Consider the following 26,579-nt stretch of genomic DNA (forward strand, 5'->3'; position numbering starts at 1 on the left):
CTCGATTGAATTCACAAATCATTGTTTTGTAGAGTTTAGGAGAAAAAAAAAGTTTGAAATAATTTAAAAAAGCATGAGAATCTAATGGACTGAAATATGAAAAAAAAAAGATTTAAATACTATGAGAAAGGACTCCAACGATCAATTTGACCGTTGGAGCACTATAGCACTGTTACAATACAGTATCGATCGATTTCGATCATTACCGAGCGAGAACGATCGAAATTTCGATCGTTACTGCATGATATTATCCCGTATCATCCGATATAAGACGCTTTTAAACATTCCATCTGGTTACAAACGATCCATGTACCGACATATCGTCAGACCGATACGTACCACCCGTATCAGACGGTATCAATCGGTATTGCCTATCTTGATCATGATAACTCAGAAGTCATCTAAGAAAGAACATGATAAAACATAGATCAAAGTGATGAAACTGTCACTCATCAACAAGAAAACTGGCATTCTTATCAAGTAAAATTGATAAGACTTCTAGTCTCCCTAAAGATACAATAATCATGGGGATTATATCAGACCTACTCATGATTCTTTGACCTAAACCTTTACAATAAGGCAAAAGCATCATATTGCAAGATGTGCTCTCTATTTCAGTTCAGACTTCCCTTGAACTCAAATAATGGAACGTAGAATTTGGGGAATGCCGCTTGCAAACAGTGCAAGCTAAACAATTCTACACTGTACATAGGACACAAGTGAAACAAAAAGGGTTAATTTCATTTCATGCAGGGGAGCCACCAAACATGCACCTTCTAATGGAAACTGCAATCTCCCCCACCTCGTGTGGGTGGAGGAGGATGATACATGCTGCTAAACACAAAACAACGGTAACTATTACAAACAAAGGAAAGCGAGTCCTCGTGATCTTGTTTGAGAAAATATCATCAAAAGCACATTTCTTGCCCAGATTATGGTGACAGTGCTGCCTGTGGGAGATCTCTTCGTTCACAAGCAGAACATTCACATCATGCTCCACAGCCGGCTGAAATGAGTCTAAGAATAAGCAATCTTTAATTGCTTCATTTCCCTGCAATATGATTTGTCAGACACTTTTTCTTAGCTACTGTATGGATAATGGTTATTGAAAAGAATGAAATTTTCCAGTAATCTTCAATAGCATTTCCCTGATTCTTTACTAATTTATCTAGTATTACCAACACTATGTCCTACGAATCAATATTCTCATGCAAAATTACTAATAAACCTAGTTTCACTCGTTAGATATTCTTGGGTGCGACGTAGAGAACCGAAAACAGTCTCTGCAGGTTCAGCATGCCCCACAGTTTACATGATTCTAAAAATAGGAGAGCAGGTAACATGGAATTTGAACCCATAAATTTTAACATACTAGAGTTAAAAAAGATATAGATGTTACCTATAGATCATTGACACAAGCAGAAGCAAAAGTTGGTTTTTCTAGTTTGTCCAAGAATTCTACTCAATTTTTGGTTACTTGAAAAGCCTTTTATATTTAAAGTTTGAACATTTTTGCCTTAAAAGATGAAGAATCTTTAAGGGTGTTTGTCAAGCAAATATCCTACACAAAGGGATAAATTATCATGTGTTACATGACTACAAGATGAGAATATTTAAAGAATCAGGGAACAGCATATATTTTAATCAGTTTTGCTGTATGATCAAGGGACATCAGCATAATCTGAGCATAAAAATGCCAAGATTCTTCATCTGATGTCTTGTAACCCTAACAATGTCAGAGCTAGACACATAAGGATCTGAAAAGGCATAGATTTTAGACAAAGCTAAAATGGAAGAAACAACATTAGGTGAATGCAGACACATACAATTACTCCATGTGCTCATTTTATTGAACATTCGGGAGGAGCAAATTTCATATTAGGCCTGTTCAAATGTTTCACATTCATATGAATGAATTGCAAGAGCATCAAAAAGGTCAATCTAGTAAAGAAGATCAATCCTGATAATTAATTTGACTGCCTATTATTTGCACAAATGGCTCAAACCATGGAACTCCATTTTGCCCAGACCAGTTTGTTCGAGCCTGTTTTTATCAGTTTGTGCATGTACTGGGACAAGGACTGCCCCTTTTCAGATAGTCCAATCTGGTTTATTTTTTTAAATGCTGCTTAGGCATTTAGGCCTTAGGGTTTGCATGCAACACATGTGGGGCGGGTCTGCCACCTGTGATGGTGCCCACCCGCTGCTCTCCTTTGTCTTATCACTTGTCAACTCATGAGTGTCCTGGTTCTTCTCCTCCCTCCTCTTCGTGTCATGGTATATATACCGATAACACCAAGGATCCATATGCTGGCATGGACTGGATCTGTACTGCTACATGAGTCTAGTATCCGAAACTGCATAGTTGGTTCAGACAATAAAAAATTTTCCAAATAATAAATGGCCATCTGGCTTTAGAAAACTAAAGTAGAAATTTTTTGGAATTGTTGCTTTTGACTTTGTCCTTACGAGATAGGAAAGAGAAATCAATCAATTAATTAGATGTTTATGCATGATCTGCAAAGGAACCATTATCTTTGTATAGGCAACAGATTACCTATACATTATCTAAACAGTTAGCATAGCTGTAACTAGATTTGTTTCACATAAATGCATTTTAATCTATTTTAATAACTGCCAATGTTAATCATGATTTAGCATTATTTGCTTGCAATGAATAATAATAGAATCAAGATACCACGTAAAGCATACAGAAAACATTCAACTAAAATCTTGGAACTAAGACATAATTCTCAGAATAACACAAATAAAAAGCAAACATCATAACTTACTTGCTTTGTATAAATCTCCCCACACATATTACTCTGAGAGCTTTGTGGCATAAGTCCACAGATTGGATTTCTCATTTCTGCTTCTGATCTCATGTCATGTGTTCTCTCATAAAGAATCTCTCTTGCATGGTTAAGGTACTCATGAAATAGCTTTTGGTCAACATCAGTCCATTTGTCTAGCTTATCAAAGCCATCGACATCAACAATACTATCCAGATGATGCATTATTACTTGAAGAACACTAAAAAGCTCATTCTGGAGTAAGAATTTTAGCAAAGAAGTTAATCTCTGGACGTTTGTTAGACTCCGAAAAGCTTCCTTATCTTCCAAATGAGGTGCCTTCATTAACCATGCAATGTCCAAGAGAAGTGCTGACATCACAGATTGCCTGGATGCAAAAAAGTCACATGAGCCTGGAGAGGAATCAGTAGTCGCATTTTGGGATATAATGCTACTGGCATAGGAGTCAGCAAAAACCCCTTCCATCCTCTCAAATTCGGAACATATCTGTTTGTTACCAACAAGGACAGGGATAAAGTTGGATATTCCAGATACATTTTCAACCTACAAAAGTAGATGGAATGGTAATGCTGCAGGGATAATTTTTTAATCAAGTAAAATGATTTTGATATTATACCAACTAGAATAAGATGAAAATATACAATCTTTTCTCAATCGTCAACAACTTAAAATTGTTGACTGAACAGATTCGACAATATCACATAGGTTTGTTTGGTAGGCAATTTCCATCAAGGTATGCAATTTCGAATAATACCGTCCGGTACGGGTGGTACATACCGGTCCGTCAGCTTACCGGTACACAGACCACTTGTTACCGGACAGAACGAAATATATATATATATATATATATATATATATATATATATATATATATATATATATATAAACGAGGCGACGACGTCGCATTGCCTTGGTGACGTCACCCCGCGTGGGAGAAGGAAAAGGCGATGCGACGTCGCCTTTTATAAAAATATTTTATATATAAATATATAAATATATAAATATATATATATATATATATATATATATATATATATATATATATATATATATATATATATATATATATATAAACGAGGCGACGTCGCCGAGGCGATGCAATGTCGCCTTTTATAAAAAAATATATATTTATAAATATATATAATCTTTTTTATATAAATATATATTTATTAATATATATATATATATATATATACACACACACACCGAACGATATACCGCTCCGGTACGGTACGAAATTGCATACATTGATTTCCACATCATATAGAGATATAAGACGATAACATTTGAAATTAAAAACAAGAAACAAAAGGGAAGACCATAGTTAGAGAGATAATAATAACTAATGAATAGATCAAATTCTGCTAGATAATGGCAATCATTAAATTAAGTCAATTTAGTAAAGAACAAATATAGAACATAATTTTTCAGTCTGCAAACTTCATTAAGCAAACTCACCTCAATAAATGCAGGACCAAAAATTTCAGAGTCCATGTGAGTTACTTTTATCATGAACATCTCATGTTCAGAACCTTCAATGCACTCCACCTCATCATTTCCATCATAAGACCTGGACTTTCGAGTAGATGTAACACGCATAGAGTCATGTTTTAGGTACTTTCCGGCAAATGATACCAGAAACCTGCCACAATAAACATTCATGATAAGGCTAGCTACTCTCTCTCCAAGACACAAAATATTCTGCTGACTACACTTAAATCTCTACACATATAATGGCAGAACATGAGGGTATGTCACACAGCAACTGAGGTTGTATCCTATAGCTATCTAAGCCAAGCAATCCTTGGGAAAATTCTGATATGCAACCCAGCGTCACTCTTGTGGAGATTTTTCTTCCCTGCCATACATATAGTGTACAGCAGGAACAATTTGAGTTCCATTGAAGTCAGGTTACAGAACAGGTGGAGAATATTATGTATAAGTAAAAAGTATTCAAACTGAAATTTTACATGATTTGAGATGCATGTCCAAATGTGAATACAAAAAATAGACAAGCATATCAGAATATATTGATTGCATATCAGCATATCAAACAATATACTTATATATGCCTTATAACAAAGTCAAGCAGAAGCAAACATTAGATATATTGATTGCAGAGGATCTCAAGCATAAAGAAACCTTAGTATTGCAAAAAAAAAATTACTACAACCATGATAATCTGAAATAGTTATAGGAAAACTGGAAATAGAAATAGATTACCGAAACTTGGATTGTTCAAGATTGCTGCCACATGCAACAAACTCCATAGGTTTGCCAGCCTCAAAACAAGAAGGATAAACATAATGAAGTATTGGTGCCTGCACCTCCATCTTGATATTTGTCAATGTTGTTCCATCTGAACATATATGTGAAACACCTTAGAAACTTTTTCACATATGCTTACCCTTGATGAAATAGTTTAAGGAGGAAAAAATGAAATACTACAAAAGCATGCACATAGAAAGCATTTGATTCTAAGGAATTAAAAAAAAATCTCAGCATATGTGCTCAACCGTACAACTAGCAACTAGGAACAAATGACTTGCATCATGATGCCCTGAAAGAAAGGTTCTCATATCCGGCTACTGCCACATGTTTCCCAAATCCAGAATGGATCTATTAAAATTTTACCAGTTACAAATTCAGGAACCATTCAGATCCAATTTACAATAAGTTTACCTAACAAATTCAAGAAGAATGTTAACTTTCTCAAGCCATCACTACTCTTGCCCAATCCTTGTCCTAGAAAATATGTAATTCTGTTGCATATATTTCATTATTTCTGATACTTGTTAAGTTTAATAGATTGACTATTTGATGGTTTCACTCGCAACACAGTATTCACCGGTCTAGCCTTAAATGGGCATGTGGACTAGGAATTTTTGGCTGGTCCAGTCTAGTAGGATAGTTACCGTCTGGTAACCAGCAGAAACAGGCTTGTCATTCAGTTTTTGCCTGTTATCGGACCTAAACCAGGCAGTAAGCCCACCCTCAATTAAAGCATTAGAAAGATCATGTTCAAAAATAATCTAGTTTAATCTTTTCTAAAGTTTTGACAGGCTTTCTTTACTCTTTGACTAGAAAGATCCTGTTCAATTCTAATTTAATCTTTTTCTTAGTTTTGGCAGGCTATCTTTACTCTTTTGACCCTTTTGAATGGTTTTTTCCCTCCTTCCTCGCCCTCACCCCCGCGCTCCCCCCAACCTCTCTCTCTCTCTCTCTCTCTCTCTCTCTCTCTCTCTCTCTCTCTCATGGCAAAGGACAGAACAACCATTCACATTACAAAAATATAAAACTTCAAAAAATAAAGAACTGAAAGCAAAAAGGAACTAAAGACCATCTTATACCAGGCTTATCATTTGGTACACACCTGTCCAACCCAGTAATGGTACACTTGTGTACCATGGTATCAACTATCTACTACCAACTACCAACCAAATACAATTAAACTATTATTAATTATTTATATGTGTACCTTTTGATAAGAGTTCATAATAGATCCCTTCAAAACCCAATCTTGGCATGGAATGTGGCAATCCCAAGAAAGACAATAAGCCCATTGCAGGCCTAATTCTAACCCTACACATGGTGCTCTCTTCTGCACACAGTGATGTCCCCATGTGGCATCAGCATTTCATTACCATCCCAAGCACTTGCCTCTACCATGGCACCATCAACTTGTGGTTTCATCCGGATAGGTATGAGAACCCACAGTCCAGCACATAGTACATAGAAATTTTCGTACACATGAGGTAAAAATATGGATAAAGATTCATTCCATTAACTCACACTTCCTCTGCAACTTCACTTCCCACTGTCCAACCTTGTTTAGCATCAAAAGGGAGACCCACTGGGAACATTTCCAACCCTCCCTTTTTTTTTGTCTTGAGAGGTCAATGGTTCAAGGTCCAAAAGTGGATTAGATGTTCCATGGAAAGAGGCCCAGGTTACCTCTGACCATCTATCGTAAGGGACAACCAGATTTGACCAAAGCACTAATCGATACTTGTACCACACCAACTAATTCCAACCCTCCTTTTTTTCCGTCTTGAGAGGTCATTGGTTCAAGATCTTCAAAAGTGGATCAGATGTTTCACGGAAAGAAGCTCAGGTTACCTCTGACCATCCAACATTAGGGACAACCAGATTTGACCAAAGCACTAATCGATACTTGTACCACACCAACTAATTCTAATGATCTAACTGGGTTCTTGTACTAATACTGAACCGAATTTTAATTTATTGGCAAGGGAAAAAATTCAGAGAACAAAAAAGAAGAAGAGCCTTCAACTAATTGGCAGTTGAAAAGCACCATAACTTGTTTGTTCATCATTCCATCACTTACAATTAGAACTTCAGATACCAGTGAAAGGCATGGGGAGAGAAGTTGATGCATCTTATAATTTATATGGTTATGGGTTAACAAATATAAAAGCTTTTAGTCAAATCAACACAGTCCAATTCATTTACAACATTTAGGAGCGCATTTAAATGTGCCAGTTGGTCATTGCCTATAGACTTAAACAACCATCAATATACATCAACCCAAAGCAACAAGCTCAGGATAAAGTTGAACAGCCTATGACCAACCACACCCTTCGCTAGGTGGGCAACCAAACCATTCTAAAACAACATCAATTGGTCATCCAATCAGCACACATGCAGATTCATACCACTGTACCCCCACACCAAAACAACATCTCTAATAAAAAAATGAAAAAGAACAACTGAACATAACTGATTATTCAAATAAAGCATGCCATATTGCCAAGCCACAATGAATTAAATATTAAGAAAAAAAAACAGCAACAGACTGCCATTATCTTACTAAAGACAAGATAACTAGCAAGTTGAATGAAGCTTAAATTTACTGATATAGCAATTTAGGCATGGGCCAAGAAATCCCACCTTGCAGAACATGAATTATCATATTGTTAAGAAAAATGAGAATAGTGCCTCTTCCAAACAGCAAACTTTCAGGTGTATTAATCAAGTCTCTAACATAATGAGCCACATCTTGAGATAACTGTTAGAGAAAATGAACATAATTGTCAATAAAGCTAGCTGTGCCAGTTGACAAATACACATGAAGTTCCTATTGGTGAGAACCAATACTGGAAGATCATGCCAAAATAATGAAAGAATCTTCATCCTAAAATGAAAAGAAAAGCATAAAATTCATGCTGGTGCAACATATTAACCAAAATTATTTACTGTTGAGAAGTGTGAATAAAGCAAGTGGCAAGCTAGAACATCAAGTTACTACAAGATGCAAAGCGAATTCACAATTTTATGATGAATATGTTTAGCAAAATTTTAGTTAGATGATCCTTTGCCGAAAAAAAATCTTAATCCACATTGTCTACACATCTATACAGATTCTCCTTCTTTAAGTCCAAATTTTCATTGTCTACACTATGCTAGCCACAAATAGCACATGGAACTCATACTGGATACAATGCAATTTAGCCAACAGTGAAGCAAACTTCTAATTTTGAAGTTTGAACTAGTAATACACTTGAAAAAAAGCAGTAAAAGAGCATTGCATTTGTTGTGACTCTAAGAACAAAAATGACATTACTAAGCATAATAGAACTATTAAAAGCAGAACTTCATACCTTCTCCCACATGAACTGTGGCATTGCAATGAATACAGTCAAAATCGTACATCCAGGACGAATATAACCCTCCAACTCAACTGGCATATTTGCCAACCAATGGAATATCTGAAGAATTAAAGAAAAACAACAGCTTATGGTCTCACTCACAATTAAATGAATAAGCTAGCTTTTCTCAGCTACATTTCATGGAAAACACAAAAGAGTACTTGATGACGCAATCGTCTAGGAAATTCTGCAGGGTTCCAATCATAAAGCTTGAATGATATTCGACCTGTAGGACACTACAATAAAGTAATGCATCACAATCCAAACACATGTAACAATATGTTGATAGCAACATACATAAATCACCAACTGAAACCAGAATTTGTTAAACCAAGAGATATCAAAAAGCCTACCACAGATGAATAAGTACTCTTGTTCTCACAAAAAGGAGAAGAAAGGGCAGACTTTGAATTAGTAATCTTTTCAGCTCTCTGAACTTCACAGGAAGTTGCTAACCCATCATTTTTAAAGCTGGGATGTGAACCAATGGGAGAACCTTGCCCACCTTCAGACTCTACTACTGCTCCTCTGGCCAGAACTTTGATGCTCACAACTGTCTCAGTTGTGTGGCATATAGAGTCATTCAACATTTCTAGAAAGCCATTAAATCAGAATGAGACAGTAGAAAAGAAAGGCCAATTTTATGCTACATTAGAGTAAAAAAGGAAAACATGATAAACAAGAAGAATAGACTAACGACCACAAAACCTTTATTGATTATTGCCACTAATGTTTACAACAAGATTAATCTACAATTCTACATCTTTGGTGCTGCTCAAACAAATCATGCCTAAGAAAGTAAAGTGAAAATTACAATAGTGCTTAACTGAATGAGCTTGTACAACTATATTTCAATGAGATTGTTCAAGAAATATAGTCATCCAAAATGAAGCCGCTGATCTTTTGAACCAGTGTCTCTACCTATCAAGATGAGAAGTATGCAAGGTAAAAAGGAACAAAGTGGATCAATAAATGTAATGCTAGGAAATTTTAGGGTTTCACTAGGTATAATTAAATTAGAATAATAATTAATTAGATTAATAATTCTTATTAATCTAATCTAATTAATTAGATTAATAATTCTTATTAATCTAATCTAATTAATTAGATTAATAATTACTAATATTTTAGGGTTTCACAAGGTATAATTAATTAGATTAATAATTCATATTAGATTAACAAGTAGATTTAATAAATAATTAAATTTAAAAGAAAATATTACCTCCATGGTCCTATAATGAGTTCGGAGATTGGTAAGGGTGATATTGGAAAAATGGGGTTAGAGTTTTTCTATTTATGGAGACCCTCGCACCCCTCTTTCTTCTTCCTGGATTATGTCGAATCATCGTCGAGGATCGAGGAGCCCAAAATTAAAGAGAGAGAATGCTACTAGGAGGAGATTGAGAAGCTTCCATTCCGTTCTTTTATAATAATAATTAAAAATGATTAATTACAAAAATAAAACAAATAAAATCTTTTCCTTTAAGGTTTTCTATCTTTAGATAATCTTAAAAGGATTATTAAAATTCATATAATAGTTTGAAGGAATATGCCTCTTGTGATTATTGTCTCAGATTCAAGTCTTATTCAAGCATTGATTTGAAATGACAATTAGTTCAAATATGTTACTGTTAGAGGATTTATTTTAAGGACAGTTGATCAAATAGAGAGGGAGAGACAAAGCCAAAGAGTTATTGTATCATGCATCACACATCTCGCAAGGTGTCCTAATCAGATTTGCATGATCCATGTGCATAACTAGCAAGTGCACTGTGCACAAGCCTACAGCCACATATGTTTCATATATGATATCTTAAAGTAAAGGTATGCAATTTCGTACCGTACCGAAGTTTCGACGTTCGCTCGGTACGGTACGAAACTATATACCGAGCGGTATACCGTTCGGTATACCACTCAGCATATATATATATATATATATATATATATATATATATATTATAAAAGGCGACATCGCCTTTTCCTTCTCCCACACGGGGCGACGTCGCCTCGTTTATATATATATATAAGGCGGCGTCGCCGAAAAAAGCAACGTCGCATTTTATAATATATATATATATATATATATTTTTTTTTTTTTTTTTTTTTTTTCTTTTTCCGTTCCACCCGGTAACGAGCGATCCGTGTACCGGTAAGCTGACAGACCAGTATGTACCCGCCCGTACTGGACGGTGTTATTCGAAATTACATACCTTGCCTTAAACATGGCCTCAGATCTGATCATAATATACACACTTGGCCTTGGTCAAGACTTGGAAAATCTAAGAGGAAGCAGATTTATTTTATAATAATCACTTTTAATTATTATAACAATAATACAATATTATAAAAGAGGGTATTGAATCTTATCAATCTCCTCCACGGGCCATAGGGCTATGCTTCCTCCCTCTCTAACTCTGGAGCTCCTTGGTCTTGAGAAGGATGAAGCATCAATAATAATGACTCCAACACAATCTAGGACGAAGAAAGAGAAGTGTGAGGTCTTTTTAACTGAAAAAAAAAAAAAACAAAAACTCCTTTGTCCAACTACTAAATTTATGTCATTAGAGGTAATATTGTCTCTTTAAATTTAATTATTTAATAAATCTACTTATTAATCTGAATAATAAAAATTATTAATCTAATTAATTATACCTAGTGAAACCCTAAAATTACATAGTATTACAATAAATTACAGTTGCTTTAGGTTGGAGGAGAATACACACAAGCAACAACTATGATTGTATTGCTAGATATGATGCACAAAAAGAAGTGCAAAAGCAACAAGAACCAAGATTCATGGGATCAAGATTTGGATTTGGGATTAGCCATGGAATAGGGTCTGGATTGATTCGGATCGACCAGATCAGCTGGTTGGATCAAATCTATTCCTATTCCTGAATAACCAATAGTCAGCAAGGTTCGCTAGAAACCAAATTAGAAAAGCATGATCAGTTGCAGAAACAGGGAATGAGAAGGATCAACCGATCAAGAACTAACCTAATTGCCAAGATCGGTCAAAAGTTGATAAGGATCTACATGAACAATTGGTGCAATTGGGATTGACCAACTAATCTGGATAAGGTAGAACTCAGCCAGGTCAGATCAGAATACTGTACATTGTAGTTAAATTAATGCACAACTCTATTGCACTTAGTTCACACCTCCATATCACCAAAGTGACCATGTGTACAACAATCATAATTTGTTGCATTATTACTTCTGTTTTGGACTTGTAATGATTTGACTATATGTGTTGGCATCACAGTTTTACCATGTTCACACATTATATGAAGCATCAAGTTTGCGAGCATTCTTTCAAGGTTAGGTGGACTCAGAATTACACATCTATACAAAGTGACCGCTTCCACTAATCAGTGTAACATCTATTTCACAAAAACAGATGTTAGCCACAGTGTTGCTACAAACCTAAGCATGTCACTGTCTACCATCTAATAAACCCAGAAACCAAAACATAACAAGATATCTCTAATACTTGAGAAGTAAGAATTAAACCTGTCAAGGGTTCACCATCGCAAGTACCATCAGGCAGTGAGTCTTCTTGAGCTTCCAAATCTTTTTCCACTATACTGTTTGAATCATTAGGCTTTCTTCGTCTTCTTTTATTGTGCCGTTCTAATTTTCTCCGACAGCTACGTTTGCCCTCGTCAAAATCTGGCAGAACATGAAACCTGGAAAACCAAAAGTTTGAACCATTAAAATTATAGGCTATAGCAAGAGGAACTTAGTAAATATTTTGGAGGGCGATTTCCTGAAGATTGTTTCTTTCTCGCTGGGTCTTCAGAGGAAACAAAGTCGGTGAGCCTTTCTGCAGCAGCAATTGCCCCGACCACATCGGTAACATTCCTTCGATTTAGCTCCTGTTGAGCCCATGGTTTCAAACCATCGAGGAAGCTGAACAACTTGTCCTTCTCGGACATGTCCTGTATGTTCAGCATTAATACAGAAAACTGCTTCACATAGTCTCGGATGGTGGTACTTTGGCGGAGTTGTCTCAACTTCCTTCTTGCGACGAACTCTGTGTTCTCCGGTAGGAACTGAGTTCTCAACTCCCGCTTCAAGTCTTCCCATGTGTCGACTCGACACCGACCTTGTTGGATCTCCTCCCAACGAGTTCGCCACCAAAATTTCGCATCTCCGTTCAGATACATTGTTGCTATAGAAACTTTGGTATCTTCAGAATCGGGCCTTGTAGCTCGGAAGTATTGTTCCATGTCGAACAGAAAGTTCTCGAGCTCCTTGGCATCTCTGGCCCCTCCATATCCATGAGGCTCAGGTGCCCTCAAATTTTGTGGCGGTGCCGCGCGGGTGTTGCCTCCTCCCGCATTTAGTGTTCTTGTAAGCATGGTCACCTTTGCAGTGAGTTCCGCCACAACATCCTGTAAGTGTTGCACGGAGTCTTTGGTGTCATCAGACAGTCGATCGACTAGGGCCTCGACCTTGTCGATCCTAGACTCTGCTTCCTCTTGCGAGCTCTCTACCCCAACAAGTCTTTGTTGGTCATGGTAGAGTTCCTCCATGCTCGCTTCCAGAACATCCATGCGGGTCTCCGCCGTCGTGAGTCTCTCCTTATGACTCTTTTTCCCAGTTAGCGCACCAGATTGCGCTTCCTCCGCTCGCGGAGAGTTGCCAACTTCTCGCTCGTCTTGTTCGCTGCCACGCTCCTCTTGAGCGGCTCCAACAGCATGAGAGCGAGTGTGCACATGCAGCCCACCTACGGCTGCTTGGGGCAAGGGTCCGGCTTGCCCCGTCTTGCTTGATTCGCCACGATGCTTTGCCATGGCGAAGTTGCGAAGTTCGTTCGCTGTTCGATTGAAGAGCTTGCCCGCTCTGATACCACAATGTCACGACCTTAGCTGGAATTGCCTAAGGTGTGAGGCACCCTTGCGGCCAAAGACGCGAACTTAGCTTGCGTTGCCTAAGTCGCGATTCACCCTTGTGGCAAAGACGCAAACTTAGCTTGCGTTGCCTAAGTCGCGCTTCGCCCTTGCGATCTTGCTCCGCAGGGATCAGCCCACTTTGTAACCTCTCGCAAGTCCCTAAGGACCTGTAAAAGAGAAAGAAGTTAGTTTGAAAGAACGAGCAACGGACAAGTCCCAAAGTCTCGCGAAAAGGGAAGCTTTACAAGCAATTCGACGAACACCCTGTATGCACAAGAGAAAAGAGGGAGAGGGAGAAAAACAAGGCTTTCAAGGATGAACGAACAGCTGCAAGCCCACAAACAACCGCTCACCTGGTCCCGGGCGCAAAGACAAGTTCCCGTAAAGGTCACGTGCGAACTTGCGAAAGAGATCTCAACGCCCGGTATATAACCGAAGCCCCATCCAGCCCTGTGCCACCCGGCGGGTTCCTGGGGTCTGAGATGGCTAACGTTTTGGTGAGCGGAGGCAGTTCTCCGCTCACCTCTCGCGGCACGCGAAAACGGAGTTGTTTTGGGGTTGTTTTGCTCGGTTCGGTGAGCGGTCGCTTTGCAACGCTGCAGCTTGTTCGAACTTACATATTTACAAGCAAAATGACCCAAAACTATGAGAAAACATGCTGTCAAGCAGCTGTACATGCAGGTGTGAGCGACGAACGGTTCGTTGAACAGAGTTGTTGCGGGTGCGCGACGATCGTTCGTGACATTATGTCACCATAACATTGCCAGAGTAGAAGCAATAAAAGTTGTCAAAGTTGTGGAATTTTACTGTGGTCATGTACATAACATCAGTAATCTTTTTTTACAATATTGGATTCAAAATGGTAGAACAGCAAATCCACTGTCAATATATTTCCTCCGGTCATGGTAAAATTGCTTCTTATGATCTAGGCAAGCAAAGTTTTAGTCATGAAAACAACCTCTCTAGTTGCAAATATAAGAATGTGTACATCGACTCTCCCTAAATCCTACATTGGCAAAAGCCTTGCACATGGGTCTGCCCATTAAACTACTCAGTGAATCTAACTGTCAATGCCAAACATATTATCCTATTACCTATAATCTTCTGAGTTACCATAAATGAAGAATCAACCAGAACAAAATTATAACAAAAAAAAACCAAGCCGACAGAAGTGGAGGCAGTCAGTATGCACTCCACAGGAGACAATTATTTTCATCTTTTGGTGCCCAAAGTGATTACTGAAAATAAATTAGTAATAGTGCCTCTTGAAATTGAAAATATGGTCAGAATGGCACTATGGCAACCATAAGTTTTTTACCACAATAAAATGTTTTGAAATTCAAAATTGACTATTATATGCAGGAAATTTTTTTGAAATCGTCAACTAACTAGATGATCAAATAATAGCATGATGGAAAATACAAGATCTCGAGGTTATTAAAAGAAACAAAATAGCAAGAATTACGCATACCACCCTCATTGGGAAAAAGAATATGTATGATGGATTATTCTTATGCAGGAAAAGTCTTACAGGCTTGCTAACAAATATAAAGCGTTTAACAGAAATTAATAGCAAGATCGACCATGTTGCAACTTACTTGCCACACTGCTGGCAATACCGCTTGTGCTCCCCATCAAGAACCACTGACGAAGCATTCGCGCAACGGAGACAAACCCTGTGACGCTTGTGATACCCCTTCAGCTCGCTGATATCCACCTCGCACCCGGGTACCTGACACCTCACCACGAGGGACGCCCCGCCGGTCCTGGACCGTTTCCTCGTCCCGGTCACCACCTCCGCCACCTCCTCCTCTTCCATCGCCTTCTCATCCACCTCGGGGCAGGAGCACGGCACCATCCCGGCCAAATAATTTGGACAAACAAGTCTCGGGTCCCTCTTCCTCACCCGGCTCGTCCCATCCGGGGTCGTCGAGGGCGAGGGCGCCAGCTCTGGGGAAGGAATCGGGGGCAGCTCCGCGGGGAAAGGTGACGACGGTGTCTGGGCTTCTTCGGTGACGCCCCAAGGGAGGATCAGGGGCTCGTCATCGTATATGGTGAAGTCGAGGAGGTTTCCCCAGTCCCACATCGGCGCCGCCGCGGCGGGGTCGTCGGCCGCCGGCGCAACCGGCTCCGCCTCCGAGGCCGGAGAGGTCTCCATCGGGGCGAGGCGGCGAGAGTTAGGGAAGAGAGAGGGCTTCGCCGCGGCCACGAGGTCTAGATTTGGAGGCCTGCCTCTGTAATTCGAGATTTGGTGAGACAAAAGAGTCTAAAAAGCCGAGCGGTGGTTTGGGAAGAAAAGGAGTGTGGATCCCTTTCGGGTGGAATCTTGAAGCCTAAGGTTTGGCCGTCCGAAAGGATGGGGTGGAGAACTCTCTACGAGATCGAACAGGCTATCCAATCATCACTCTCAGCGGGGTCCACTCGTCTATTAGGTGGGTAGATTTTTGAGGGGAACAAATCATATATATATATATATATATATATATATATATATATGTGTGTGTGTGTGTGTGTGTGTGTGTGTATGTGTGTGTGTGTGTGTGTGGATAGATTAATTTTCAATCAACACTACGAAATAAAAATTAATTATATAACTGGATTAAAATATTTCATTAAATTTAATTACATATCTACCCCTAAACATTAACATATTTATATCTTTGGTATATCCTCTTCTGCTAACATCTATTTATAATATACTCCGATTAAGATACTGAAAATAAAGTTTTAATAACTGACCGTGTCATACATATGACAGTTTTGAATTTGCGAGGTTATTTAATTTAAACAAAAAATTAAAGTGCAGATAAAGAAATCATTAATTTCGAAGGGCTATATATGTAATTTAAGCAGTAAAATTATGGATCGGCGTGTGGCGACCACAACGTGATTTGATTAGGAAAGGACGAGTTTGTACAGGCGGATATGATTCTTAATGTAAATAAAATTACGAAAAAAGGACGGAGGGTGTTGGGTGGTGGTGGCGGTGGTTGCAAGCAAGAAGTTGACAACCAAGTACTACTTCCTTCATCTCAACCACTAACTCACCTGTCTTACTATTGGAGGCAACAGTGGTTCCCACTGTGGGTCCCGGAGTGGCCCTACTAGTATCCCTAATCACGAGGTAACTTTTAGTTTGATGATTGCAATTAGGGGCAAATAGTTAAGATATCATTTTCCAGTTTACTTTTTCCTCCGTATATTTATTTGGAAAATTATTTCCCAATTTGTAACCTTTTTTTTCAAATTAATTTTCTGATTATATGAATAATAGCGTATATTATTGATATTACTTTTAAAAATGTGATATAGTAAGTATTTAAAATATATGAAACAATAGCATGCAATTTATTTTTGTTTTTTGATAAAAAGGGGACTTTACTAAATAAAGAGATGACTTTGGTAGTTAAATCCACTGATCATCTTAGTGTTTTGGATTCTCTTGAATTGTATAATATCATAAAAGTAATATGTACTTAACTATTTTAAAATAAAATTTTAGATTACCATACAATAATAGTTCACAAAAGATCAACATCCACATAAATGTTTGCTCAAACATTTAGCACTTAACTAAGGAACCTTTTTCTGGGACATCTGCCTTCCAAAGCAACCTTTGCAATCAATCTTCCATCGTTAAGGCAAACATTACATGGTTTGACTTCTAAGGAAGAACAGGTGGCAGAGGAAGCACTTGTGGAGTAGAGAAAACACAACCTCAAATTAAGCTTGTTTTTAGTCGTATTCGGTCAGTGTCAGTGATGATCCCAAGCAATTATATCAATAAGACGGCCGATGAACACAGGTTCATGAACCTGATGGATGACCATCATCAAGTAATCCAACCACAGCTTCACATCACAACTACTTCCCATCTTATTGATAATATGTAATCCAGAAACCATCACTGGATGTAAGAAAGTTCCTCCGGGCAACAAGAACAGCTGAGCTTTCCTGTAGGAGAAGATAGATATATCAACAAAGGAGTCCTTCCACACTTACTTGGCAGCATACCTGATGGGCTGCCAAAAATGCAGAGGTGAGGACACTCGATTTCTTGACGCCCCCAAGACATCATTTAGCTTTTTTGGATAACGTTGAAGACCAAAAATGCAAGATGAAAGCCAAATGAAGCAGAAAATTAGAACATCAGAACTGGAAACCAAGTTTATGATAAACTGGAAAACCCTTTCAGAACGTACACTCACACACACACAAAAACAGGGGAGGTTGAATAATAAAGACATAAAGATATCTCAAAGAACGAAGACGATGTGAAACAAACATAGCATGGAACGTGATGGCAGAATTGGAGAAACAGACACTGTAACGTAATAAAGTCCAAGTCAGCTTCTTTATATCTGTAATGTAACTAATCATCCATCTGATTTTGTGATATATTTAGTTTAATTTATCTTCTAACATAAAACCATTGGCATCAGACTGAACCAAAAAAAAATTGTTAGTTTTATTATAAATAACCAATTAATAATATAATTTTCTTCATGAAATATATAGATAATTTAATAATATTTAATTTGAAGCAATTTAAGTTTTTGGATGGATTCAACCAATTAAATTGAATGAGTTTGAAAATGACGTAAAAAGAAAAAAATAATAATTGAGGTTAGTTTTGTCATTTTAAAAAAATTAAAAAAAATCAATATGAGTACTGAGCTATCAAAGGAAAATCATTAATAATAATAATAATAATAATAATAATAATAATAATAATATTGGCTACTGTGTTTAATGTTCTTTCGTCCATTCGGATGGCTCTCTCGATCTGATGCGATCGCGACCAGAAGACGAACAAAAATCGGTGGGAGGAGGAGGAGGAGGAACGGGGGAGATGGCGGTGCAGTGGGTGCTAGTGGTACACGTGGTGGTGACGATGCTGGTGGTGGTGTCCCTCCTCTGCGGCCACTGGCCCATCTTCAGCGGCACCTTCGTCGAGAAAATCCACTACTTCCTCACCTTCGGCGCCTACGATTACTTCCTGTGAGACCCCCCTAAAGATCGATTCTTTCTTGAACTTTTGATACCTTTATTTAGGTTTCTTTATCTCGTTTTCTGTATTAATGGAGTCTGGATTGAAGAGAAGTACAGGTTAAGTTGATACGAATGCTTGCTTCCCTTTTTTTCCTCCTATTTGGGGCTTAAATATGTAGAATTGCTTGAAATGTTTTGCAAGGGAAAGCAAGTGCTGGCTTTTGGTTGGACCCCCGTTGAACGAAAGCTGTCGAGCTGGACCCTTTTCTAATTCTTTGGCCATTGTCCTTGGATGCAAATGGAAATGATGACATGGGAAGCAAAGCTATCTGAAATCTGAGGATTCGTAGAAACTAGGGACTGTTCGGAACTTCAAATTAAATGGTTCTTGAGAATTGTTCTCAAGCATGTCTCTTGGGGGGAGGGATTCTATCTTGCCTTGGAAACTTAAAAGGCTTCAAATGGTTATTGAGAGAGGGGTCGAAGGCCGCATAGGGTCTGGGCAAGGTGGTAGTGGGAAGGTAGGATAACCCCAGGTGACCTCTGCTCGTGCTGTCAGTTCTTTTAGGAGGAGGGTGTGGCTGTTCCCCAGCTTACAGATTAGGAGGGAGAGGGTATAGGTGGCAGCGGCAGTAGTCTTCATGAAGGTAGCGGTGGGCTTAAACAAGAGACCAACCACAAAGTTGGGCTGCCTTAAAGAGGTGATGGCGATGAGATGGATCACAAATCCAGTTGAGAACAACTCTGCCTAAGTTGGCGTCCATGATATGGGGCAGCTCTCAGCGTAGCAATTTTGATGGAATGGCTCACGACTCCTGTTGGGAACAACTTTGAGATATGATGGATTGTGACCCCTGGTTGAGAGATGTAATGACTTGCAATTCTTGGTTGACAGACGTGATGAGCCGTGACTCTTGGTTGAGAGAGGCAATGTGCTCCTACTTCTGGTTAAATCTGAGAACATGGGAACGACTCAAATTTGTTTGCAGTAAGTGATCACTATTGTTAGAAAGTAGGTTTCAAAAACAATTCTCAGATGACTACTACTGGAAACAATTTATTTTTTTCTGAAAATTAAAATAGAGTTCCTTATAACGACTGAACAGTCCTTTATTTTCTAATAATTTATTAAGAACTGAACAGGTTTCTGTCCGACTGTTGCCATGGGTACAAAGCAATTAGGAATTAGCATTAACAAACATTCTTCTCCTACTTCACTTGGATAGGATTAAATACATCTATTATTTGTTTCTTTGCTATGACTTGGATACAGAATGCTGTAAGCAGTCCGTTAGCTAGTAATTTAATGTGTCTGATGACGCAAAGTTGCAAACTAACTAATTTTACTTATATCTACCATGGGCCAAGCGAAGTGGTGTGTCACATCCCTTGAGAATATTACAATTCAGAACATGCATTGTTTCAGATAATGGTAATTCAGCAGGAAGATAGATCAAAGGATATCATTTGATAATGGACTCCAGATTTGACATAAAACGAGCATCATATAGAAAATCCATTCACAAACTTTTATCTAAGATCTCAACCATTCTTTCTTTTACATTTGCCACATGTATGCCATGTTCCTAATATTTGATGGCACTTCTTCTTTTGATATATATTTTGTAGACTAACTGTCAGTAAAAATGTTTTTTTCTAAATCATTTGTTTCTTTATTGGTGGCACCACAAACTTTTTTGTTTATAAGGGACTTAGTTCATTCTTAGTGCATTCTAATATCAGAACTTGAGCATCTTTTATTTTTTTTGATATTTTTCTCACTGGGTAAATGTGTTTTTCATCTTAGGTTTGGATCAAATATTTACTAATAGTGAAAGTAGGAAATGGTCATTTATTACTTAGCATTGAAGGTTCAGAAATCAAGAAGTTTTCTGATCTTTACTGGTGACCTTACGTGGTTAAAAAATTTTGCTTACTTCGTATGCTTAAAGGATTGCATGCTCACCCTTTGAGCTAACCATCCTCTCACTTTCTTGCAGACGATTTGTTGTAGCGGTATTTGGCTCTAGCGGCAGAAATTGCTTTGTCACAGTTGAGCATTATTGTTGTGAACGGCCAAATCCAATCTTACAGGTACCTGACCTCTTTTGTTCTCAATTTTTCCTTCACTACCTTCAGTATAATATGCACTCTTTAATTCCTTAGATATGCATGAACTTTCCTAAGCTCTTGAGTTGTTTCTCTTTTTTAGATGTTGGTGATATCAAGGAACTAAAATAAATCCAGTCACGTTATTGAATCTATTTTATATTGTTATCGCTTTAATATATTTCTCATTACTGTTTCATGTGCTGCCTACTTATAATGCACTGATTCTTGGGTGGACTGATACATTGTTGTCCTGACTGGTACAAGTGACAATCATATTACCACAGGAGGCTTGGTGCACCCTTTGCAGAATCTGTAATACCATAATGGTTGTAGTGAAATGGCACATATCAGTCTGTAGTGGCTCTGAGTAATTGATATGGAAATTTTTTATTTTACAGGTGAAAAATGCATATTTTGTGAGACCTTCTGGAAATCATTCTTGATCGGGACTCTGTATGATATTTCTAGGTTTGTGCTTGTTTACACTTGTTTTTCTTTTAAATTTTAGGCCAGAACAACCCCAATTGGTTTTTTCCATCTTAACTGTGGTTATTGTCCAGCATCAGCCCTTGTGATGTTGGTTAGACTATGGATTCAAATCTTGATCGTAGTGGTTTGTACGTTTGGTTTTTATTGATCCAAGGACTGGGCTGATCGATATGTGAATCTTTGCTGGTACCTGTACTCATCCTTCTTTTTCTTTATTCCTTTCTCTTCCTCTGTTGCTTTTTGTCTCCTCCTCCCTTCTGCATCACCACCTCCTTTCTGTTGCCCCTGGTGTAAACTCCTTGCACATTTGTGTCGCATCACCTCCCATCCACCGCATAGTACAACTCCTCTGCCTCCTTCACTTCCTTCTCCTCTCGCTGTATATGTTGGTTATGATCTGTAACAACCTGAATTGACATCTAGCACATTGTATGTTACTGGTACTGTACTAGTTTGGTGGACAATTGGTACTAGTTCTGGACTGAGATTTTGATTTATGGTTTGGACATTTTTGCAACTAAGTGGACTCATCCGATATCTGTCCAACTCAGTCAATTCCATTTGAAACTAACTGATCCTAATATTGGCTGATTCAATTTGGATTGGCATGGATCAGCAGAAATTGCTGATTTCAGTAAAATTGAGTTTGGAGCCAATAATGCAATTGACTCAATTGGCCATCAGCAACAATATTCAATAAAGAGGATTTAAGACAGAGTAGGAGATGTAAGAATAAGGGGAAGAAGCAAAAGAAAATAAGTAGAGGCAGAAGAAGAGAAGGAGAAAAGGAGACAAGGAATGTGGAGCGAATAGAGGAGATAGAGGTGAAAAAGGTATAGGAAAAATAACTAATTCATTAAGAATATGTTTTTATAGATAATTTCTTGCTACCACTTGTTGTGTATGATTGATAGATAGAGGACCAAAGAGGAGGATGAAGAAAAAGAGGTGATAGTTTTCACATACTATATTCCTATAAAAGTCTGAAATTTTGAACTAATCCTTGCAAAGCCTGGAATACCATTTTCATGAAAATGTTGGATCTTTAGGATGTGCGTATTTTCATAAGAATACAATATACATGTGCACATGTCCCAGAGATATTTTTTTGGTCTTTGAAAATTGTAAATTCTGCATATCCAACTTGGGCAGGTTGAAATTCCATTCTGGTGACTCAATCCAATTTCCGTGGCTTATGCCACTGATTCAGATTCTGTGAACCTTGATTTCATATTTGATCTATGTTCAGAATCTTCTTCATAAATCAAGTCATCATGTGCATTATTTATCGAGTGTCACCTACTTAACTAAAAATAAAAAGCTCTACTACCAAAGGCATATATCCATATCTGAGCCTTCTTTGGTTGAAGGGAGCCATCATCTGCTTCTAATAGTATGAAGGTACACCAAAAAGAGTTCAGTGTGAAATTTATCTACCAAATGCATGTAGTTGTTTCACAATTTTTGAGGGAAACTGAACCACTACTGTCATTTATGGAATTATAAAATCAAGCATCTAGATAGAAATCTTGAATGAGATGATATAACTGTTAGCTTGTTTTTGCTTGAAAATATAGGTGGAAGTAAGCTTTCACAGTAGTGGTAAGATTTGAATAAATTTCTTTTTTGCCATGTGTTTGATTAGGCTATTATTGGAAGCAAGGACTAATTTTGTTTTTGTTCAATGAATTCTGGTCCACATATTCTCATATTTGTTTTCTGAGTTGTTAATTGCTTTAGTTTAGTAAATTTTAGTATCTGCTAGTGCTAGCTGACCATTGCCAATGACGGCATATTAAGATGAAAAGAATGTTTCTTTGCTTTGGTAATTTCTATTACAGTGACCATGAACATGATATTTGCAGATATTGTATCTGGTCATCCTTGGTGTGACATACTATATCATTGGAAAGTCGTCCTTCAGATACATTCCTGGTTATTATGTCAGTGAACTTCACTGGTAATATCTGTAGTACCTTTTGCAACTAGTATGATGACATAAAGCTTTCTGAGTTTTCTCTGCAGAAGAAATCATATCTTGCAGGTACACAAGCATGATAGCTGTAGGTGTGGGTGTTCTCCTTTTTCTATTGACTAGCTTTTCGGATCCTGGAATTGTGACAGCTGAGAATGTCTCCAAATACATCTCTGCCTTTCCTTATGATGAGATCATATATGTGGAGAAAGAATGTTCAACTTGCAAGATCCTAAAGTGTGATTATGGTGTTTGTGCTACTATTTCCATTGCACTCTCTTTGCATTCTATATTACCTAACAGGAGTTGCACTAAAATGCAGACCTGCTAGATCTAAACATTGTGGTATATGTAATAGATGTGTTGCCCGATTCGACCACCATTGCGGTTGGATGGTTAGCTCTTACTCTATAACATTCCTTGACATCATAGTCTTGCTTGTCCGACAATATCTGTGCCACTTCTAAGAATAGTTGTGCAATATTAGATGCTTTAACTTGGTTTATCTTAAAATGCAGAGTAGTTCCATTTGTGACAAAAACACCTGCTAACATAGTTCATTTGGAATGCAGAATAATTGCATTGGTGAGAAAAACACACGCTACTTCATGGCCTTTCTTCTCTGGTTAGTATTTACCTAACTGGTGTTGGATATTCTGGGATCTTGTATATCAGCCAGTTACTTCATACATAATCTACATTTGAAACAGTCTTCTCTGCTGGACAGCCTAATTACTTTTTCTTTCTCGGATAGTAATCTTGTTTCTTCTATTTGCTTATTGCAATATCCATACACACTTTTTTCACTTCATGAGTTAATGAGATCTGCTACATAATCTGTTGGTGTTGAACAAGCTATCCCTTACAACAAAGGTTCTTTTTAATAATTTGCTGATTGAACCTTCTTTCACAACATTGCTTCATTCTTGACTAAGTTGCCCAGTGAAATGTTCATCATTTGTTTAAGTTCGTTGGCAAATTATGCATCTCCACTAGTTCTTATTCAAGAAACTTTAAGTTACAGCAGATTTTTCTGCTGCTTTGCTGTAAATATTTAGTCTATTTACCTTAGGACATATTATACCAATAACTTGTTCTGGGCCAAGTGTTAATGATGACGGGATAGACAAGGAGAGGGGAAGAAGGAAAAGAGAAAGTGGAGAAGAAGAGGGGAAGATGCAGTGGAGAAGAAGAGGAGTAGAATACCGGTTCTACCATTTAGCGGGCCTGGAGTGGCGGACAGCAGTGGATGGCATGAGAATCCTACTTGCTTGAGAGAGAGTTTATTAGGCTTTAAAGAAAAAAATTGGTTGTTTCGTTTGGTTCACAGGCTCATGGGGAGGAAGCCCTATTTCACCTGTGAACAGCCCAAAATTGCACAATCCATGTTCTGGTCCATGGACGAACTGGTATGTATCGGTCCATTCAGTTTGTTGATTCTTGGTCAAGATCAGTCTTGTGACTTCCTCAAAATTTTTCGGCCATTATTACTCAAGGTTTCTTGTTTTATGAAAGACATTTTAGTTCCATGACAACGCGTTATGATAACACATAAGTTTGTTATCTTCCCTCCTCTCTGTTTCCAGCTTATTGCTAAATACTTTGTCAAAATGTTGGCTTTTTTATTCCTCTTTACTAGCATAACTCCTAACAAGAATGAGGTCAAAATTACAATCTCAAGCATTTGTCTACGGACAAATTGTTGTTGCGAACTTGCCAACCAGTTGCCTATTCTTTTGATGTAGAAGTTTGTTTGTTTACATTTTAGGCATTAAGCTTTTCATCTATTTGTTGTCTTTGTCGTCATTTGTTTTCCGTGGATAAATATTTTTAATCTACTCAAATGTGGAACATTTCGGCATTGGCCATCCCTGGCTGGTGAAAAGCTGAACATTCTAAACTTTCTGTAGTATTGCTTTACTAAATGTAAGTGTCAATTCCGTTTACATGGGGGTCTCCACTACAGAATCCTCTTCTTTTTAATCTGGTGAACTTGCAGGCACTTTCTTATTTGTCTGTACGGAGCAGTTCTTCTTGGATTAATACTTGCTGGCCAGTTGAAAGAGCACAATATAATATACATTCTAACTGGTACTATGATGTTTGCTTAATCCATTTGGCTTGTATGTCAAGTTTCTGTTGTGTTTACTTGATGACCCATCGTTTTCAGTTTATTATGGCGTTGAGCATTCCTTTTCCAGACTATCTCCACATGTAGTACAGGTAAGATTTGACTTTTATTTTTTCCCGTGATCTATTGAGTTTCTTGTTATGAAAATTTCTGTAAAATGATAATGGAATATTACAGTGGCTGCTGGGTTCTTATAACACACAAATACTTCTAATAATGTTTCTGGCTATAATTTCATTGTTGCTGGCTGGGTTTTTTGGATACCATGCACATCTCTGCCTGACGAATACTACTACAAATGAGGTTGACTCCTCTCTACCTTCCCTCCAGCAGAAAGTTGGTCTAAGCTAATTTCTGACAGATGCTTTATGTTTTTGAGCTAGCAGACTTTTAAGTGGCAAGACTACATAAGCTGGAAGAGGAAACTGAATGAAGCCAAGGCAAGTGCTGCAGCACTGAAGGCCAGCATACAGACAATCACTGGAGAAGCAAAACCTCCTGAAAGCAAATGGAGGGCTTTTTTCCGCAAGTCTCCACTGCAGACTGAAGAAGTGATTGTTAAGAATAACTTGTATGATCGGGGAATAATCAGTAATGTCTGTGAGATCATTTTCCCTCCATCTGCCAGGAAGTCATTTTCTCATAGGAAATCAGAATAAGAGTGTTGTTGTAGATTCTTTTTCTTATATGATAGATAAAGTTATCACCTAATGTAAATTTCTCTCTTTATTGTCTCAACATTCCCTTGAGGCCAGTCATATACTACAGAGATTGTAGCTTGTTGGCAATTGAAACAGTGTCTCAACATATTGACAAAATTGATATGCTATCTTGTTAAGAAGTTGGAATACAGTTTGCCATTGTGTCTGTTCATACGAAATATTTGGAATTTAGAAGTACTGCAGAGATTGATGGTGAAACCTAGGAATCCTTCTAGCAAAACATCCAACTTCTGACTAGTGAAGTCCAGTTTGAAGCCAACTGATTTTTCTTTAAGGGTGTCCAGCCTTTGAGATTTTAGATGGTACATGGGAATGACTAATGTTCCCAAATCCAGTTTATGCTTTTCAAGTGCATGGGTTCTATTCCTTGGAATAAACACAAGGGTAGATGGAAGTGCCAAAGGAATACAAGGTGAGTCGTACTAGGAGATCTGTTCTTATTTCCAACCATTTCTTTCTAAGGTCCCTAGAATTCCTTTACCCTTGTGAGTCGGATAATATTTCTTCTTGCCATTACATTTTCAAAGAATGGTTTATTTACTTTGATGCAGTTGTCAGCAAGGATTAGTAGAATTTAATGAGGGATCATTTCCAAAAAAAGAACCATCAGTGGAATTTACTGATTTACCTTTAAAACCCCCCAGTTCTTGGATTATTTAAGCTTTCATTTCATCTTGTGGATGAGCTTCTGCATCAGTAAATTGGAGGTGGCACATCCATCAGATCTATAAAGCCTTTGTGAAACTAAAAGAAAATAATCAGACACAACATGAAGTAA

General features: G+C 37.8%; 2 protein-coding genes across 4 annotated transcripts; one reads left to right on the forward strand and one right to left on the reverse strand.

Moving 5' to 3' along the window:
• Positions 1 to 400: 400 nt before the first annotated feature.
• Positions 401 to 15,735, reverse strand: LOC135593273 (squamosa promoter-binding-like protein 9). Its single transcript, XM_065083176.1, has 10 exons — positions 14,979 to 15,735; positions 11,996 to 12,171; positions 8,836 to 9,074; positions 8,644 to 8,718; positions 8,435 to 8,542; positions 7,725 to 7,842; positions 5,037 to 5,172; positions 4,272 to 4,455; positions 2,793 to 3,356; positions 401 to 1,051 (listed from the first exon to the last, which is right to left on the reverse strand). The coding sequence occupies exons 1-10, from the start codon at positions 15,536 to 15,538 to the stop codon at positions 746 to 748; spliced, it is 2,466 nt and encodes an 821-aa protein (XP_064939248.1). The 5' UTR covers positions 15,539 to 15,735; the 3' UTR covers positions 401 to 745.
• A 2,404-nt stretch (positions 15,736 to 18,139) lies between these two features.
• Positions 18,140 to 25,939, forward strand: LOC135584001 (probable protein S-acyltransferase 17). Of its 3 annotated transcripts, XM_065083177.1 has the most exons (10): positions 18,140 to 18,381; positions 20,373 to 20,466; positions 22,839 to 22,933; positions 23,018 to 23,185; positions 23,271 to 23,343; positions 23,521 to 23,573; positions 24,948 to 25,039; positions 25,119 to 25,171; positions 25,257 to 25,382; positions 25,466 to 25,939. In XM_065083177.1, the coding sequence occupies exons 1-10, from the start codon at positions 18,170 to 18,172 to the stop codon at positions 25,736 to 25,738; spliced, it is 1,239 nt and encodes a 412-aa protein (XP_064939249.1). In that variant the 5' UTR covers positions 18,140 to 18,169; the 3' UTR covers positions 25,739 to 25,939. The 3 variants fall into 3 exon arrangements, with proteins under 3 accessions (XP_064939249.1, XP_064939251.1, XP_064939250.1); XM_065083179.1 differs by lacking the exon at positions 25,257 to 25,382 and having other exon boundaries at positions 25,475 to 25,939; XM_065083178.1 differs by lacking the exon at positions 25,257 to 25,382 and having other exon boundaries at positions 18,144 to 18,381.
• The last annotated feature ends 640 nt before the right edge of the window (positions 25,940 to 26,579 follow it).

This window comes from Musa acuminata, chromosome BXJ1-9, assembly GCF_036884655.1.
Source record: "Musa acuminata AAA Group cultivar baxijiao chromosome BXJ1-9, Cavendish_Baxijiao_AAA, whole genome shotgun sequence".
NCBI classification, from domain to species: domain Eukaryota; kingdom Viridiplantae; phylum Streptophyta; class Magnoliopsida; order Zingiberales; family Musaceae; genus Musa; species Musa acuminata.